Source organism: Oncorhynchus clarkii, chromosome 15 (assembly GCF_045791955.1).
Source record: "Oncorhynchus clarkii lewisi isolate Uvic-CL-2024 chromosome 15, UVic_Ocla_1.0, whole genome shotgun sequence".
Taxonomy (NCBI): Eukaryota; Metazoa; Chordata; class Actinopteri; order Salmoniformes; family Salmonidae; genus Oncorhynchus; species Oncorhynchus clarkii.
In genome coordinates this window covers 29,245,811-29,265,771 of record NC_092161.1, presented here as the reverse complement: position 1 = coordinate 29,265,771, position 19,961 = coordinate 29,245,811, and the positions used below count along the sequence as shown (strand labels likewise).

At 42.5% G+C, this 19,961-nt stretch overlaps 1 protein-coding gene across 1 annotated transcript in view; it reads left to right on the top strand.

Moving 5' to 3' along the window:
• Positions 1-2,094: 2,094 nt before the first annotated feature.
• The window catches only part of LOC139366766 (POU domain, class 6, transcription factor 2-like), an 83,662-nt gene continuing 65,795 nt past the window's right edge, over positions 2,095-19,961 (top strand). Inside the window, exon 1 of the mRNA XM_071104469.1 lies at positions 2,095-2,266. Within this exon, the coding sequence (XP_070960570.1) occupies positions 2,095-2,266 (172 nt within the window). The remainder of the gene's footprint in view (positions 2,267-19,961) is intronic.

Below are 19,961 nucleotides of genomic sequence, written 5' to 3'. Positions count from 1 at the left end.
AAAAGAGGAAAAGGGAAAGAAATGGAATGATGGACAGTTCTGGACCCTGCCTTGATCTAAATGTCCATTGATTATTATTATATTTCTCATCATAACTAGTGGGGGAAAGATTCCCCTTTCTCTTAATTTTTCCCACATTCCAACAAAAGGCACTACCTTCATTTTTATTCTATTTTAAATGTTGTCTTGCGAACTCTCATGCCCCGGTGAAAATGATATTGTGAAATTTCAGCACCGCCCGCGTTCCCTGCTGCTGTCCCTCTGAGCTTTCAAACAGCCGACAGACTGTGAAGAATAAATAATAAAAAACTATTGATTATTTTGATGACTGCAAGATTCAATTAGGTATTAATTTTGCCCTCCAGTGGACCTATCAAGCGACTCAAAGGATAGGAGATGGGAGGTGGGGGTGGGCCCAAATGGATGCAGAGAGAGCGTAAGACCAGCCTCAGACAGAGGGGAAAATGTGTTTACCTCGCCAGGCAGAGAGGTGCATTTATGCTCAGAGTTCCATATTTAAGTGCTCCACCAATGAAGCCCTGATGACAAGCGACATTGTTACCAGGGATATGAGTATTGACCAGCCGGCTCGCCTTTGGATGACAGCTACTATTCCATTGATGAACATTTTCATAGATTATCATGTCATATCAAAGCCCCCCCGATTCCTCTGATGAGCGCATTAAAAGAGCCCCTCTGGGCAGGAAAACATCGACCACCCTGGCAGGAGTGGGGGTGGTGGTGTACTGGCGCAGGGGCAAGGATGACCCCCCTTTCCCTCTTGCCATACATGCTGGTCACCTGTCCCCATCTCCAACCCATTTAGACTGAATGTTCTTGTCCATAAATAAGGCAGCGTGAGTGGGACAGAGTTTTACCTCTCTGTGTTGCTGCGGTTCTTTGTGTGTCTCAGAGCAGGAGGGAGGGGGAACAGTCTGAGGTGACACGAGGGAGAGGAGACACAGGAGAGGCAGAGAGAGAGAGAGAGAGGGAGAGAGAGAGAGAGAAAGGGAGGAGAGAAAGTAGAGTTGACATCTCCAGTGCTTGTCTTGGAAGCAACCTCAGGCTTGAACCCACAGTGGCTATTCAGATGCAACAAGGTCGAGGAGGCTGTTTCTGTTTTGTAGCAAGCATCATGCACTAGCTGGTCTCTGCTCTGTGGTGGCGAGCATGTTTTAATTGGTTTCTGTCAGATTTTTTGGGACATTCAGAAGATAATCTTTTACGCTTTTTTTTTGTCATTTAGTGGAGCTTCATTTAGGTATGTATGCTTTTTGATGGTTTATTTATTTTGTGCACTTTTAGATAGTTGCACATCAGTAATTAGCCAGGTTACTTCATTACACTATACATTACTTTGTTAATAATTCATTGACAGTCATTCTAATTCCCTCCAGTTTATGGTGGTTCGTGTTTTGTAAAAATGTGAGACATTGGAATTTCAAAACGTAATTTGGGGAGGACCTTATGATATGCCGTGATCTATTCCTGCTCTTGATTGGAAGAGGCCTTAATCGTTCGCTGGTTGCCTCTGACTAATGCAGAAGAATAAGGACACCTTTGACTTCTTGCTCTTACTGAAAGTATCGTGCAGGCTTTACCTTTGAGAAATGAATAAACTGTCTACATAGATGTTTTTTTTTTTTGTAATAGCAGATACATCTTTAGCAATTTAATTTCTAGGTACAGTATGCGTGTACAGGATGAGTGTAATGGTGAAATTGTGATACGTCTGTTCTGTTGGTATTATCGAGCCTGGAGAGGTGTGGAGAACCTTTAAAGCTGGAAGGTATAATGGCAAAGCCATACGAACCTTAGCCGCTCTTCACTGGGCAGGCTGCAGCCAGCAATATCAGCGGGAGCAGCACCAGTCTCAGATACAAGAGCGAGCGCTAGAGCGAGAGAGGGAGGGGAAAGGCTGGAGAGAGAGTGACGAGTGAGCGATAGAGGGGAGACACCGGGATAGAGAGAATGGGAGAGTGAAGGGTAGACAGAGAGAACAAGCCGGCGTAGAGTAGTGTGCTGCGAGGCAAATCTAACCACGTTGTTCTGTTGTTTTCCCCACCTGGGCTCCCCAGCTCCCTCCACGATCCGATGATTACAGGGCAGCTGAGCAAGCCGCTGCTCTCCCTGCGCAGCGAGATGAGCGTGGCGGAACTCCGGGCCGAGGACAAAGCGGCCACCCCAGATAGCGAGCTCAACGACGAGTCCCTGCTCCTGTCCTCCGAGGCCAGGGACAGAGAGGACATTCCCAACAAGCTCTATGGTGAGTCCATGGACAGACAGGACAGCTCTCGGTCTCTCCTCTCCCTTCGGGGACTGGTTGTGGCACGAGAGGCCAGGGAAAGGCTGTCTGAGACCAGGTGCTGCTGGAGCAGGTGCTAGAAGACTGTGATAGACCTAACTAAGTTGAGGTGCAGGGATTCGTGGAAGAGGTGGATGCAATAGGGTTGGTTGCCTGAGTTGTAGTATTGTAGAAGACAAGTTTCCCCTCCCTCTGAGTTTTCAGGTGATGTGGTGTTTTACATGTTCATTATGTCGTCATGACTTTTTTCACTGGAAATATAAGTATATATATATATACTTATATATATATATATATATATAAATATAAGTATATATATATAAACGGTTTGGTATTTTGTTATGAGTCTTGTGCTCATTGATTAATTGATTTATCTTTAGAAGTTTATCTTGAGAAGTTTAGGTGTGGTAACATTTTCAAATAGAATGTTGTGAGAGTCCCCATCAGGTGATTATTCAAATATCACACTTGGAGTTGTTCAAATATCACACTTGGAGTTGCAATGTGCCTTTAGGCATAGGCATACACATTTAGGAATTTGTGTTTGTATAGTTTACATAGATTAGATTGGTAGGACAGACGAAAATATTTGTGACAAGTGACCCTTCCTTTCATAACTTTGAAAATAAGCATCTATGGCTGCGTTTACACAGGCAGCCCAATTCTTTCATTTTTCCACTAATTGGTCTTTTGATCAATCACATCAGATCTTTTTACATCAGATCTTTCTCAGAGCTGATCTGACAGGTCAAAAGACCAATTAGTGAGAAAATAAATCAGAATTGGGCTGCCTGTGTAAACGCAGCCTATGTCTTGGAACGTGGCGTTTTATATTTTGTTGCTTGTGTGAAAGTGAAAAGTGTGAACGTTGTGACAAAATATGCAAAATTAGAGAGAATGTTAGGCTATATTGTATCAGGGGGGGGGGAAATGCCTATGAATTGAGCAAGTGGTGAGGATCTCTGGCTTTGGTTCTGGTTTGTGAAATGTGCTCGTGCTTGATTATCTCTGCAGTGGTGGATGATCACAATGTATTCTTATGTAAGCAACTAACAATTGTTTTTGTTGTCCAATGGCAAATAAGGGTATGAAGATGAATTTATATTTATTAAAAGTATATGCAGTAAACACATTTAAATCACTTAATATAACATTAGCAATTTAGACATTGAAATGATGGTCAAATTAATCATTGTTGGAAAATGGCCTATAGTTCTTATAGGGAATTACATTTAAATACTACAAATAGAATATTAAGAGATACTAATTAGAAAAGAAATGGATGTCATTTTAACAGATAGAAAATATGTATTTATCCATCTCTCTTATTCATTTCATGTTCAGATTCAATTACAGTTGTGACCAAGTTAATTAATATGCTTTTAGTTTAACTAATTTACTTATCCAGGCAGTCTAATTTAATCCCAGGTCATAACAATGAATCAATAGGTCTAATGAGATTAAAACGTGTTTTATAATGAAACTATAAAGGTCATAACACTATGTCTAATATTGACTGCTGTAACATGTAGATTCAGCCTCAAAGTAAAGCTTATACACAACCTCAATTATTTCAACTGGTTTGTTTGGATTTTCCCCAGATCCTTTTTGATGGAAGAATTGGCATTCAGTTTTTAGTCAATGCGGTCACAAAAATAATTCAAACGCATTCAGTCACTCACTAATCCTTACTTACACCAAATGATCACTCAGTAAATGTTTGGTCCCATCAAATTTATGTGTAATAAAAAATAAAAAAAACATGTAGCGATTCCAACATTGATATGGGTAATACGGATCTAAGATATGCATTTCTGCTTTTCAAAAAGGCACCACATAGGCCTCCTTTTTTTTTCTTCTTCTACCAATTCTCTCAGGCGTTGCAATTAGAATGTTTGAATTAAATGACCTAATAGAACCGTGGAGAGGCTAAAGTTGACTTTTTTGTTCTACTGTGCTGCAGGTGTGGGTGATGGGAGGGGCTATGATGTGGTCTATTTAAGACCACATTTTACTCTGTTCTCTCATCAAAGGCTATTTCATGGTACAGTACTTTTAGACTTAGTACACATCTGAACATGCTTTTAAGGTTATGAGTCAGTACTCAGCCGTTAAGGATGTAATACGTCTATTTCTGAAAATGCCCATGGACATCAGTGTAAAAGATTATTGACTAAAATTCCATGAACCTCCTTCATATTACAGTAAATGTCGGCGTGTGCAGAGAGGCTTTTAGTGGTCTGAAGAGATATGCGAACTTGTGGAATTACAGGATAATGGGTTTAATATGTTTTCATGAAAGAAAACAAATTGAATTGTGTCTTACAGATAATATTGATACAAACTACTACAGTACTACTTATACGTGATTATATTGGTAGGAAAATACATACTCGTATTAACGTACTACATTATAAACATAATAATGATAGTATTATAGTAATACAAAAAAAAAGACACACATTGCTCTGTAACATAAACATCCTATGAAAAAGTAGTACCAAAAGAACAAATACCAAGTTATGTACACACGGACTCTGACGAGAAGAATGCAGTCATCATATGGCATAATTGTAGATTATTCTATTTGGCCTTACAGTAATGTATGTGTAAGGTTTGATGTGGGTTTATAGGTGGCAACAGAGCGTAGGCTACCTCTAGCTCAGATTATACCAGAAAAACAGAAAAATATTGATGTATTATACTCACCATACATACACACAAAACATATTAAAAACCCATTTGGATTCTGCATTTGGCCTGCACTTAGCTACAATACCTTAACTCCTTTTCTATTGAAACACTGTCAGCACAACAATACATACCATTTTTACATCTCATTTACTTTTACGTGTCATGATGTTTTTTCTATTTGGCAATATTGTGACATTCTCCCCCATACGTGTTAGTTAAGGGAAGGGGGTGCGCTTCCTGAGAGAAAACATTGAGCACGTGTGTTACAACCCACTACACAGATGTACTGCACTCAGTGCTAAGACTTGGAGGCATTACGATAATGCAAAAAAGAGATGCTATCTTTTCTCATTTATGTGGTGCTGCCTGCTGCCAAAAAACACAAACATATCACAATAAAACAAGTTGAGTTTCTAATAATCACTGTATAATCAGGGCTAATCTCCTTTTGGATGAATTCTAATGATCAAGTGCAGGAAATCACTTACACTCGTTAGTACAGATAACATCTGGAGTGACCCATTGCTGGTGACGTCCTCCAACACCATTGGTGCCCAAGAGGAGCAATGCTCTAACAGTCTACCTGTAACACCAATCATAAACAAGGCTGTGTTACATTGGACGTGAAAAGACGAGAGAGGCATTGGTTATTGCTAAATGAATAATACATCAGACGGCAGCTGTCCCGTTATGATAAAGCATACAGTAGCCAGGTACTGTATGGTGTGTGTGTTTTGTGTGTCTGTACAAGTTGTGTGTTTTGGGACTAGACGCGTGAGTGGTGCAAAGGGGACGATAGTGTGTAGCCTGGCAGTGTTGTGTTCTGTTGTTGCCACAAAGCACCACTTGGCTGAACTTCTGAGAAGTATTTTGGGGGAAGGTTCTCCAAACAGCCTCACGTCCTGATCAGTGTACGGCTCCAGCTGTCATTCAAATGAATTTTTTAGGATATCCCAGGGCTAGGCTCTCCAAAACAGAGACTAGGGTAACAGGTAGCTCATTCATCTCAACACTGTTGCAATTCTCTGTAATAAGCATCAAGCCTTCTTTCACTTCACCTTCAGACTCCTGATAACAGCTGAAGCCCATTAGTCCATGTTTGTTTGTTCTCTATCTCCCTCCCTTTATTTGTGTATCTCTCTCTCGCTCACACACACACACACACACATTCAATTATAGACCATTTCTGCTGAACAGACTACAATGATAAAAAATATTTCCTAAATGAGAAATGACATCCTTCATATTGCAATGCACTTTTCTTAAATGGCCGTTGTTATTGTTATAATACTGTATTTAACATAAATTACAAAATGATAACAGAGTTATGTAAATGTTATAAATACAGTGGTGTGTTTTGGTAGAGGATGTCTTGATATGTGACTGGCCAGAGTTGGTGTCCCTTGTGGGGCTGATGGAGGAAGGCATGACTCTGCCCGTAGGCTGTGCCTGGGGTGTGCCCTCAGAACCACTGCTCCTCCCGGGAGACATGGCACAGCGTAGAGGCAGTCAGGACATGTGGTTGCCAGGCTACCCAGCCTCCTTGCTCCAGCCAAACGCTACAGTCAGGAGATGAGGGGGGAGGGAGGGAGGGAGGGAGGGAGAGAGAGAGGAAGAGAGAGAGGAAGAAAGAGAGGGAGAGAGGGAGAGAGAGAGGGAGAGAGGGAGAGAGAGAGGGAGAGAGGGAGAGAGAGAGGGAGAGAGGGAGAGAGAGAGGAAGAGAGAGAGGGAGAGAGAGAGGGAGAGAGGAAGAGAGAGAGGAAGAAAGAGAGAGAGAGAGGGAGAGAGAGAGAGAGAGAGAGAGAGAGAGGTAGCTCAACTCCTCTCACGAAGCAGCACTGCTCCCCTAACTGCAGGCCACAGGGCAAAGTGGATGACAGGAGGATGGTTGCTGCTCACAAACAAGAAAAAGTGTAATGTTAAGCCAAGGTTGTACTGTATCTTTGTGCACACGTTTGTTTATGCATGTTTAGCCTATGTTACAGGTATGTGAGGTATGAAGACTCCATGCTCTCTTATCAGCCTCCTTTAGTCCCCTTTGCCGTAGACTACAGAGGCATGTACTCGAGGTTAAGGATGGATACGTATCTCTTTGCGATGGCCGAAGCAAACTTTTATAAACGTGCAGGTTTTATTAAGGACATTGATTATACTTTGAATTTCTTCATCAGAAAAAAAAATCATGAAGACTCCAAGTTGTGGTTTAAATGTTTGATAATGTATGTGGATGCCCAATGCTCCAGCGTTTCCCTCTCCAATGTATTGTTGTGTAGTTTTATGTGTCCAAGTAAAAAAAAAAGTGGGATGTTGAGAGAAATCCTGACTCTTAACAATGTGTTACATTTTTGACCCCAGTTTATTAGCCAAGCTATGATTGTCCACGTGTCTCAGCACTATACTCAGGATTCCATTATGTACTGAATCATAGTAAGTTCAGCTCCGTGAACAAACCCCTTCTGGATAATGGTCATTAAGCTACTAATATGAGTCATTTCAGATACTTTTGATTTGGTTAAGAAGTCCCAAGCCACCAACCTAACACATTAGACAAAATCCACAATATTATTTGCTGTTGATGGACTTCCAAACGTTTTGTGACGCAACACTTCACAATGTTTGTTTATGATTTAACCCAGAACAGCACAATTTATAATTACTTCAATGGGTGGGGTCAATGTAGCCTACATGTGACGATTGTCCCCTGTCACCTAAGCTAAAGACAGGCCTTCTGAATAACCAGACAGTGATTAAGTCAACCATTTACTGAGAAAAGCACATGTATTAATTGCAATCATGTGTGGATAGGTGATGTCCATTTGATTGTTGATCACCTGTAAAGAGGGTTATGGAGGTTGGTTTCAGTGTGCAAATCCTTTCGTTGCCCAACATTTCCCTTTCTATGCAGGCATGCAGCGATCTGATGGTACAACTAAAATGTGATCATGTTTAACTATTAAAACGTTAAGGTTGAGCTAAAATAATTTTTTAACAACATCCTCGTTTATTGAAGAGGTCCATTTCCTGGTTGTAGTTGCGACGGTCAAATGTGGCGATTGAAGAGGGCGTAGAGTATTGAGAGTTACGGGGAATGCGGAAGTAGCATTTTCCTGTGGGGACCTTCGAGTATGTGTATAATCTGAAGATATTTCCATTGTATTTCATGCTACTGAACGTTAATTGATCATGATGTGAAATGTAAGGTTCCCGTTGGTCAGATGCATGATGGATAGTGGTTAAGAACGTTGGGCCAGTAACCCGAAAGGTCGCTGGTTCAAGTCCCAGAGCCGGCAAGGTGGAGAAATCTGCCGTTCTGCCCTTGAGCAAAGCAGTCAACCCCCAACAACAACTGCTCCCTGGTGTTGATTACGTGGGTGTCGATTAAGGCAGTCCCCCCACACATCTCTGATTCAGACGGGTTGGGTTAAATGTGGAAGACACATTTTAGTTGGATGCATTCAGTTGCGCAACTGACTAGGTATCCTCCTTTCCCCTTATTTAAACTGATTTCTTTGTTTGTCTGACAGACAGGAACAGGTTGCCTGACAGACAGGAACAGGTCAAAGGTCGTCATGCTGCCGGGTTAACAAGTGCATTTGAAGCCAGAGTTTTAAGAGCTCTATTTAATTAGGTTTAGTTTGACCCTTTGGTTCATCATCCTGTTTCTTTGATTTTGTAGATATTGTACAGTTCGCCAGCTCTTTATCTCCACTTGGACATAAAAAATCTCCCGTGCAAGAAAAAATCAGTTCTGCATTGTTGCGTCCTCGTTGTTAAAATCATACCGCTGGGTCAACCTCACTGTACACAATGATAGAGGCGTTTGTCAAAACCTGCACAATATGGTTTCACACCATATGCTCTTGAAAATATCCATGCATGTCCTTGGAGACTGTATGGCTGAGAGCGCCTATATTCTCCTAGGTGGCTATGAGCTATAGTGGGTTGAGAGGCAGCAGAGGGAAAAAAAAGCAGAAAGAGTATGAGAATGACATTCAGTGACTCTTTCTGACGGCGTCAACACAGTGAGCGAGTTCAGGTTCAGCCAGGTTATTTTGTGATGAACTGTTTTGTATAGAGTAGAGTGCTGCTTTTGGCTTTAATAGATTTTTTGACAGTTAAGTGGATAAGTACAAATTTCTGATTGCTGCTGCTGCTTCTGCAAAAAAAAAAAGTTGATTGAAGTGAAGGTGTGCACGTTCTGGGTGTTCTCGGGTTCGGTTGAGTGCTCAGGAAGCACTGATAGACAATGTCATTGGGAGTAATGTTTGTCTACCACACACCCAGCCATGCTCCCTTCACTGGTGAAATGGTTTCACACGTTTTTTTTTAAAAAAGCTCATTTCTCACGGCTGTGCAAATAGCCTTCCACTCCAGCTAGCAGAAGCCATGAGGCACCACAACATCCTGATGACATGTATTTATTGCCTAGGAAAAATGGACATTAGGTTGCGAAAGCTGTGGTTAGGAAGCCACGCTATTTTCCCCCCGTGGGGGGGAGATGGCGTGGCTGTGTACAGTTTCTGTCTTCCCCTCTCAAGCAAATCTCCCCCTTTCAAACACCAGCAGACAAGATAATAAGGCACTCGGAGCACAATTCGGGTATTATATTCCGCAACCAAAGGCTCATCTCTTGTCAGTTTGCATTTACTCTCCCAAGGATGTGACGCTTCTATCATCATGCTGTCAAATAGAGCCTGGCTGGAACGACAGGGCCACTCATTTCATACACTTACTGTTTACATGAAATGGCCTGCACTTATACCGATTCTGCCAAAATGGAGGAACATTTTCAGAAAGGTCACCTACAGACTAAAAAGAGGAGAGAAAAAGGAATCTTCTATTGATGTATGCGATTGGAGGTCATTCCAAGAAAAGGTCTAGACAGACTACTGTATAATACCCTACATCTCTTAATTTGTTGTATTTCGTAAGAGCAGTTACTCATTCATCTTAATAAGAAAATATATTTATGTTCTTTTGCACTCTGGCAGCTACTGTGCAGTACCTCACTGAAATCATTTAAATGATTTGGATTACCGAAGTGGTAGTTGATACGCCTGTATAAAAATATGGTTATCACCAGGAAGGAACTTTTTTATTTTATTAGGATCAGCATGTATTGCATTTCATACCTCCACTCACTTATCTGCCACTTCCTCATCCCCTTGTCTCCTTCAACCTGACTTTCACTCTTCTGCATAAACACAAAGACACACACTGCTGGAGGCAGCCCCCCGCACCTATTATGTTTGTGTAATCAGCTTAGTGAGCAGGGCGAGTGACTGGGGGGGGGGGGGGGGGGGGGGGGGTTGGCTGCTTGCTAATGCAAAGAGGCCTGTAATGTTCTGCTGTGCTGGGGTTAAGTAATGAAGTGGTAGAGACACAGTGTGTGAATGGGACCAGCTCAGTAAAGTTAAAGAGACTAGGATAAAGGAGAGGAAGAAAGGGAGTAGGACTCTCTCTCTCTCTCTCTCTCTTTCTCTCCAGGAGGTTGATCTCATTAGGAGGATTTCAGCTGCATGCCTATAAAGCAGGTGTAATACATTCTCTAATGCGCCCGGAGTTCCCGTGGGCTATCTTCGCTATCTCTACCATCACAGATCAGATAGCATTGAGGAACAAGGAGGAAATAAGGAAGATGGAGATGGACATAGAGAGAAGGTCATCTGTTTTACACATAAAAATCCCAGTCATGTAGATTGCATTCATAGTGACACTGAGCACTTCAAAGTGACTGACATTATGATCTGTTGACTATATTGTGCAGCTATAGTAGAAATGAATTGTTAACCTTTGCGTTGCTGTACAAAGAAATATTGTAAAGCAAATGACATTGAGGGCACTTTGCCAGTGGCAAAGGAAATGTAATGAATACTATAATACACTCTATTCTGTTCTCACCATACTCTGGGGGAAAATAATACTTTTCAAAGAAATATGTATTGCATAGTCTAGTTTCCATAAACAATATCAAAAAGCTCTTCATGTTGGACTAACAAAGAAACGTCACAGCTCCTTGGCGTTGACACGGTCGTTGATGTCTGGAAGTAATTGAAGCAGGGAATGGAAATTACAATGTTGTCTTTGACTTGTGTGGTGTGAACCAGAGATCCATCCAAGCCCATGTGTCCTTCACAACCCTTTATTATTTATAGCGCTCGTTCTTTGAGCAATGACCAGTACTAATGCATAACCTTCTGTCCTTCTGGCTGATTCGCTTCCTTTGAAACCAAAGATTGAGGGAAGAGAAAAGGGTGTGTGGAGGAGGCGGGGGTGCAGGGGATGGGGTGCGGGGGGCGGGGGGGTATAGGGCAGTCGAGATCCAGGCTATCGAGAAGTTATTATGTGTCCCCCCCCCCCCCCCCCCTCCCCCCCCTTCATATCTGAGAATGTGAAATAACATTGTGATGCTTCTCTTCTTGGGAAATGGAGTTACGGGCTTCAAAGCAATAGTCGATCCCGTACGTTTCCCTCCCTCCACAGCGTGACGGCACTATGAGAATGTTGTGTACTGTGGAAATTCTGTTCGAGAGAATGGAGGGTCGCTTCTGCCCCCCCTTCACCATGTTTGTTGTTATGCCCATAGTATCTATATAGTTAAAACATTGCAGAACTTTGCATTTTCACCATGTCACCCCCTGACTAATAGTGAGTTGTATAAATCCTTATTTGGAGGTTAGCCCTGCTTCACATTGCTGGGGATTGAGGTGAGATAGACTCCTATGCAGACTGGAGCACTTTCTGTGATTCTGGGATGATAGATGCTGCACAGTAGCAGTGTAATCCATTATTATGATACCGTTATGAGAGTGGGCGATGTGGAGGCAGAGTATTGGGGGGGAACAGAAGCTCTGTGGGACAGGGGGCAGAAAGTGGGACAGCATTAGTGTAGGATAGCCTGAGGGCCCGAGGCTGATGTGTCAAGCGTGATATGTGGGTGTCTAGTCGCCCCCCGCACCGGCCCCTGTCCCCTTCCCCATCCCCAGCCCAGTCTCCACCCACAGACGCCACCGGCTGCCTCTTAATTGTTCTGCCACTGCTCTCGTTTGGCCAGATGCAACGCAGGTTGACAGGCGGCCGCTCTTTGGATGCGGTGAGTTCACCGCACATTCTACATTTTCTGCCTACAGTAATGTAAGGGTTGTGAGCAGTTCACATAGATATCACTGTTTCTTTCTTTGATACACTATATATACAAAAGTATGTGGACACCCATTCAAATTAGTGGATTCGGCTATTTCAGCCACAGGGGTATAAAATAGAGCACACAGCCACGCAATCTCCATAGACAAACATTGGCCAAAGAATGGCCTTGCTGAAGAGCTCCGTGACTTTCAACGTGGCACCGTCATAGGGTACCACATTTCCAACAAGTCAGTTCGTCACATTTCTGCCCTACTAGAGCTGCCCCGGCAACTGTAAGTGCTTTTATTGTGAAGTGGAAACATCTAGGAGCAACAACGGCTCTGCTGCGGAGTGGTAGACCACACAAGCTCACAGAACGGGACCGCCGAGTACTGAAGTATCTAGCGCGGAAAAAATAATCTACCCTCGGTTGCAACACTCACTACCAAGTGAGTGTTCTGGAAGCAATGTCAGCACAATAACTGTTTGTCGGGAGCTTCATGAAATGGGTTTCCACAAACGAGCAGCTGAGCATCTATGAACAACATGCACAATGCCAAGTGTCAGTTGGAGTAGTGTAAAGCTCACCACCATCGGACTCTGGAGCAGTGGAAACACATTCTCTGGAGTGATGAATCACTGGCCTGTAGAACCCTACCTGCCCCAATGCATAGTGCCAACTGTAAAGTTTGGTGGAGGTGGAATAATGGTCTGGGACTGTTCGGGCTAGGCCCCTTAGTTCCAGTGAAGGGAAATCTTAACGCTACAGCATACAATGACATTCTAGACCATTCTGTGCTTCCAACTTTGTGGCAACAGTTTGAGGAAGGCCCTTTCCTATTTCAACATGACAATGCCCCCGTGCACAAAACGAGGTCCATACAGAAGTGGTTTGTCGAGATCGATGTGGAAGAGAGCCCTGACCTCAGGCCTAGGAAAGCGCATTAATGGACTTAATTTTAGGAATTTATTTGGCCACTTTAGTTGTGATACAAACCTTATCAAAACATATAGACCTATCGGCTAGGCTACAGGAGGTGTGCCACTATGATTCGAAAAAGTCAACAACAACAAAAAAGGCATTGTTTCTTATGCTGGGCATCATTCACAAGTGATAATATATAATTCACAAGTGATAGGCTAATATTATCACCCATCAGACTATTCTGATTTAATCTTGCCTTTACATATACTAAATAATATATGTGTGAAATTTGTTTTGATTTAGAATGGAACATTATCATGCACCTGTATCAAAACAGGGGCAGCGGGAAGTAATACATGTCATCTATGCATTTAAATAGTGAATGGATGACGCTTTTCTCGTGGTTCGTTTTCATGCCAGCCAGGTAGGCAATACTCCGGTTTTAAATATAAGCATATTATAAAATGTTAGGAAAAATATTAGGAAAGTTGAGAAATAAATATAGTATTCCTAGTCTATAGAAAACTGATGGGATCCTCCTCTTTATAGTAAAGGCCATCACTCTGTTTTCTCACACAATTGCATAGCCTATAGAAATTTTGCGCAACATGAGCTCATGGGCTCTCATGAAGTGTTTGATTAGATTTTTGATTACATTTGCATTGATGTCAGAGTGATTAGAGGGACAATAGAGTGCTGAGTACCAGGCAGTTAACAAGTTTGGTAGGCTACTAATGACCAGCAGCATCAGAGCTTGGAGAAGCCTAATCACATGTGACAAAATGGTCATGTGGAATCTGACTACCTTCATGACTCGTGACCACCGGTGTGGCGGTAATACGGTCACCGCAACAGCCCTAGTGTCCACATAGTTTTGGTCATGTCGAGTACTTTTGAAATTAATTGCATATAATGATGAATCACTTATTTGCTAATTTGAACATGAAGCCGTATTACTCCACAAATGACTTTGTTTGTGACAGGAAAACATGTTGGATAGAGATCCAGACAGAGAGCCATGGTTAAAGAGAAACCCTCTTGCGTGACGATGAAGGGGGCACCAGATCAGGCTGAATCCTATTTACCACAAATATAATTTAAGTAATTTCAGAAGAGGAAGGGAGGAAGGGAGGCACCTCAGCATTCCCCAGCTCTCCTAACAGGCTTACAGCTCTCTCAGGCAGGCCCTGATTTCACCGTCCATGCTGCACTGATGACCATAAAAGGATGAGGAATAATTTGGGATTGTTATTGGTCTCTTTCAACCCTGAGGTAATCAGGTTGACATTGCTTGGGGAATGAGGAGAATGGACCGCAACAGATGTACTCATGTGCAAAGTGTTCCGCTCCCCTGAGAGTTGCCTGCACAAATGCTCTCTCTCTCCAACTCTCCCCCTCTTCCTCCAATCCACCCCCCCCCCCGTCTCTCTCACTCTTCATCACACCCTCTCCTTCTTGACCTTTGAGATGAGCATTACCCCTTCCCTCCAATTGACCTCATCCTGTCCCACTTGTGCTCTCCAGTCTGCTTGGCTCCTGGTCCACTTCAATGCAGAAGGAGAGGCAGGTAAGAGCAGGCCAAGAGCACTTCCTGTTGGAGGAAGACCCATGGCCATGTAAGAGAGAATAACTATGGGAGGATGCTACTTCCCTGTTATCAGTTCCATTTACATATACTGACGATGACCAATAACTACACTGAGCAGCAACAGGGGGGGTCTACACTTCAAAAACATAGTTTTTGTACCCTGTAATCATTTCTTAATGGTAAGACAGTCTTTAGTCAGTCTCTATACCCCCTCTATCCCATGTTCTCTGGTGGTCCTGTAATTACTGTCGCCAGAAGTGGCTGAAGAACTGCTGAGGTGAAAAATCCAATCCACACTGCCATGTGCTTTGCTTTGCTTCCTGTGTAATACCTTGACTCCATAATTCCACTTATTGGTGGAATAATGAATTAATTTGATATTTTTGCCTGTAGGGTCTGGAGTTCCTTGCTGCTCCAGCAGAAATCAACCGTTAATATAAGGGGCCCAGAGAGACTGGCTCGGCCCCTGACCACCAAGCCCCTGCGCTGGGCCCTTAATTAAGGAAATGACAGCTCTCCAGGCTCTAGTGTACGATAATGCAGCTAATGGTATTACAGGCAGCCACTCAACAGTCAATGTCTGGGGCGTTCCGACTCCAAAACCGCTATTGACGTATAACCAGCCAGCCTCTCCTCTGAGGGTCTCTAAACAGAGTATTACTTTCCTGCTCATCCTCGGGGAGCCATCTAATAAAGAGGACCCAGAGGTTATTGGCAGAACATTATCCTCTGGGTTATTGTTGAGGGCTTTGGTGTGCTCAATGAAAGACAGAACAATGCTACAGACGTATTTGATCACCCTTTAGCAGGACAACGTTCCTGCAACGCAGGAAATGTCAGACCTGTAGTGTATTTGAGGTTTAAAAAGGCTTGGGAAGTTTGGAATGTAGGCCAATGGTGCGTGTGTTAACCTAGTTTGAGAAAGGGATTGGTCGAACGATGGCTGAGTTATTGACAAATCCAAAATCTAATTGTATGTGTCCATTTAAACCACTGTAAATCCAGGGCACTATACAGTACTGTCACTTCTCTTATTTTCAGATATAATGCAGTATGACTTACTGGGGAAGAGGAAACTCTCTCTCTCTCCTCCTCTCCCTCTTTCGCTCCCGCGTGTAGTAAACTTGTGTTTGTGCCAATAGCATAAAAGCTATGCCGTGTCAGGCATTTCAGAAGCATTAGTGGAATCAATGGCCAAACAATCCAACACAATTGGTCTGGTATTGATAGAATTAAACCTTGTGTATGATGTGACTTGTCATTTATTTCGCCCAGTATGATGCCCTGACCCCCATCATCAGTGAATCTCTATTGATTCCTGCAGCCTGGGCTTTCACTCTCATTTGTTTAGCACTCAACAATAAGGAACAAAACCACATATTTCCATGGCAAAGAGAAACTGTATGATAAGAATGCACAAATGTGTTTTCTTTTGAATGTCGATATTGTGTTGATATTTAATAGTAGAAAAAAAGCGTGACTAATAAATATGGAGGGGGAATAAACCGTTTTGAGATACGTTTAGTCATTGTTGTTGTTAATATATTAAATGCACTTTGTCATTTATTAGGATAACTCATGTACTGGAGGCAGCTCTGCAGGGTAGCCACTAGATGGCACAGCAACAAAGTCATAAAATCGGATTTTAAACCTAACCTTAACCCTAACCTTAACCAAAGTGCTAACCTTAAATGAAGACCAAAGGCAAAGTTTGTATAGCCAAGTTTGACTTTGCCGCTGGCCCATCTAGAAATCACTCAGCTCTGCCTCCAGGACAAGATTCATCCCAATAAACGTCAACCTGCATATTACATCTCAATGAGAACAGCTACATAACGAAACAACATGCCATTAGCCCAGCGTTTTGAAAAGAGCCATTACTAAAAAAAAGGGGTGTTGCGGAGTTTATGGGCTGGTTGATTTTGAAAAGCCTGAATCGTTACTGCTGCGCTCTCTCCAATATTTGACAGCTTATAATGCATCGCCACTAAAATAGCTTTAAGTGTTAACGCTTCTTTTATGGACAAAAATTGATTCATAAATGCAGTGGGGTGAAAGCTAACTCGGACACAAAGCCTTCAATAACACCCATGTCATTCACATGGTCAATAGATAAAGCAGTTGTTGCATTAGAGTAGATGGCAAACTGATTGCTTTATGAAATGCGGACTAATTGTTTTGTGTGGTGTTGTGCTTGGGGCAGCACTCTGTATTGAGACGAGCCGCGGATGACGTCAATTAAATGCAGCTCTTTGCACCCCATATACAAACCCTCTGCCCTGTTTGGGCATTGAACGTGGCCCTCCAGTCGCCACTTAGGGGATCAATGCAAGATAATTTATTTAGTGTCAGATATTGGGGATATTTCCACACCATAAGCCACCGATCACTGATATCGGAATCATTATTGTTGTAGTGTAGAAGAGAAGACTGTGGTTAGGATATATGGGAGAGAGTTTGGGGTTGTTCAGTTGTGTTAAATCAGCATAAATAACAGAGTTGAGAAATTGTATTTTATAATAACAAGCATTAAGCTCTTAAGTTCAATGCGAGGTCTATGTGCTGCAATGCTGGCAAAAGTGTACCAAAGAGAGTTTACCAATTCAAAATGAAATGTGAACACATTGACGCTTTCTGGATTTTTTGGGCACAAAATAGTGAAGGAATTACTTCAGTCTGAAGTATAAAATTGTATTAACGTGTAAGTAGAAAATATGTATAAAACATTATTTCAGCAAACATTTTATCATTCCAAGCGTCATTATAGCTGTTGTCAGTCCAGTGTTACTGTCCAAAAGGGAATCCGCTTGAAGAAACCTTCACAATATATAAACTGGTTAAAATAACAAAGAACCTAGTAATAAAAGATGATTGAAGATGGACTCCCAAGATATTTCCTCCTGTCAGCGTTTTAATTTTGTTAAAGAAATCACGACCAACACCTCGGGGAAAAGATGTGCATGTGCATTTATTTATTAGCGATTCCTTTCCCGGTGCTAAACGTGTTTACGTCATAGATATTTGCAGGCAGATCACGCTTTCTCTTAACACTCCGCTAAATTATTGCGAGATGACGCAATGAAAGGCATACAAGCAGTTATTTAATCAGCCGTAGCCCTCTGCTCCTGCTTATCAAATGGAATATATTATTCACTACACAAACTATGTTCATTACTTATTGATGGTATTGCCATTGCTGTAAACTTTCATTCGCTCATCAATAATAGAGCGGAGTGATCCCTCTGATTAGGGGTGGATGCCACAGTCAAGCCGCTGTTTATTTCATCTCTGACATTGAGATGGAATGGATATATGCTAATGAGGTGAACTGCTGCCAGTGCTCAATGTTCAATTCCACTGTCGTGCTTGTCGTTCTTTGATATGACATTTGATGATACGCATGCTTGTAGTTGTCGAAGTTGATTGGAAACCAGTGGGGTTATGGAGTAATGCCCTAATATATTCACAAATGTGAATGAGATCCTCAATTGACTTGTGAATTCCGGTTGTCATTGTATGAAGAAACTTGTCTTCAAAGACAAGTCAGAGGAAATGGTTGAATTGATGTCATATATCATGTCAGTGAGAAACCCTAAACTACGCTCATCGTCATACACTTATGATAACCTCTTTTGAATGTTTGCCCTGGTGTTAGGATGAGACTAGGTTTCTGCTGTCCAAATCCAAAGCCTGTCTTCAAAGTGGTATTTCATCTCTTCAATAATTAAAGGCATTGGGTTGGGCTATGTTTGACCCATAATGGGTAAAATTGGTAAGAAACTGCACTGTCTAATGTTAAGTGACTGCAGGGTTGACAAGCTTGGGTTTATGTGGACCAATATCAAGACGCTGGCCCAGTGAGCCAGAGGTAGAAACCAGCTCAAAATGTGGGCTTGTCCCCCAGGGCAATTAAATCAAGCATCAAATGCTTAAGGTTCATTTGATGGGTCATACAATTCACCAATTATTTGGAGTTTATGTAAAGATGAGATGATTTTGGATGGCAGAGTGGAGTTTCGGACGTAATGCGCAAATTTGTACCGTCCCAGTCCCACACAACCAAACAGCAACCACATCTTGACAGCAAAGCCTTAAGTAATACAAAGGTCAAACTTTGATGCAGTGATTGTTTTAGATATATTTTTTTTGACTTGTAACTTGCTCAAATTGAAAAGGGATACACAAGTGTATTCATGTTCTTTCGCTTTCTCTAGAACTCTCCCACTCGCTTTCCTACTTTCCTTGACTTCTTTTACCAACTTGAATTCAAGTTTTTGTGGAAAGTGAGTTTTAATCTGTTGTACAATACATTGAAAGGGTTGTAGGGCCTGCCATTGATGTATGCCTGCATTTAGAGAAAATATCAATATGCCGAGACCTCTGTATTGATGACTTCTTTTGACTTGTGATCAATGTTCTTGACTTTTGGCAAAGATGGACGTTATACAAGTTAGCCCATATGGTATAAAAGCAAATAGTTTATCACTGAACTATCTGAAGGAACACACTTTTAATGAATAGTTTCATGGTTTATCGACAGTATAAAAGTTACAACAGCTAGGCAGAAGGTACCAATAAAAACTGTACTATAGTGGCAAGGGAATTTTCCATCAAAACACGTCATCACACATGATGACTGAGGTCTGAGATGCGCGTGAGCTGTTGAGAGATGCTGAGAGCGAGAGTCCATGTTTTAACAGTCCGTGCCTGTGTCACAAATGGTGCCCTATGGGCCCTGGTCAAAAAGTAGTGGTGCCATTTGGGAATAGGGTGCCATTTGGGACACAAACCTGTGTCTCACCGCCCACCCACCCTGAGTGGTTTTTGTTTTCTCTCCGGTCGTCACATCACACAGCAGGCCAGGCTTATTATCATGTCCCTGTCGGATGTGCGCCTCCTTACTCCGCCGTGGCCTCATACTGTAGGAAACAGGTCTAATTGTGTCTCATAGCCACAGGCTGTCTTCTGATACAAGGGGGGGAGGGGGGTTAGATGGGGTGATGATGCTCAACAATGTAAATGTGGGAATAATGCAGGGCCGGGCCCCACAGTTTATGTGGCCCTCCATCTCTCATCCCTCAGCTGTAATCGAGGCCGTCGGGGTGCGGCTGCCTGTAAGCATCATCCTCACGTCAATGAGACTCTCAACTGGCGGGTCGTTTATTCAGCGCTGATTGTGAACGGTGCCGCAGCGGTTATTGATATAGCACTTTAACACAAAATCCCCTCCCCTCCCCTCCACTCCGTACTCGGGGCTGTGTGATCACAGCTGGCTATGTCTGCGCGTGGATGTTTTTTTGTGCCTGATTGTTTCCATGTTATAG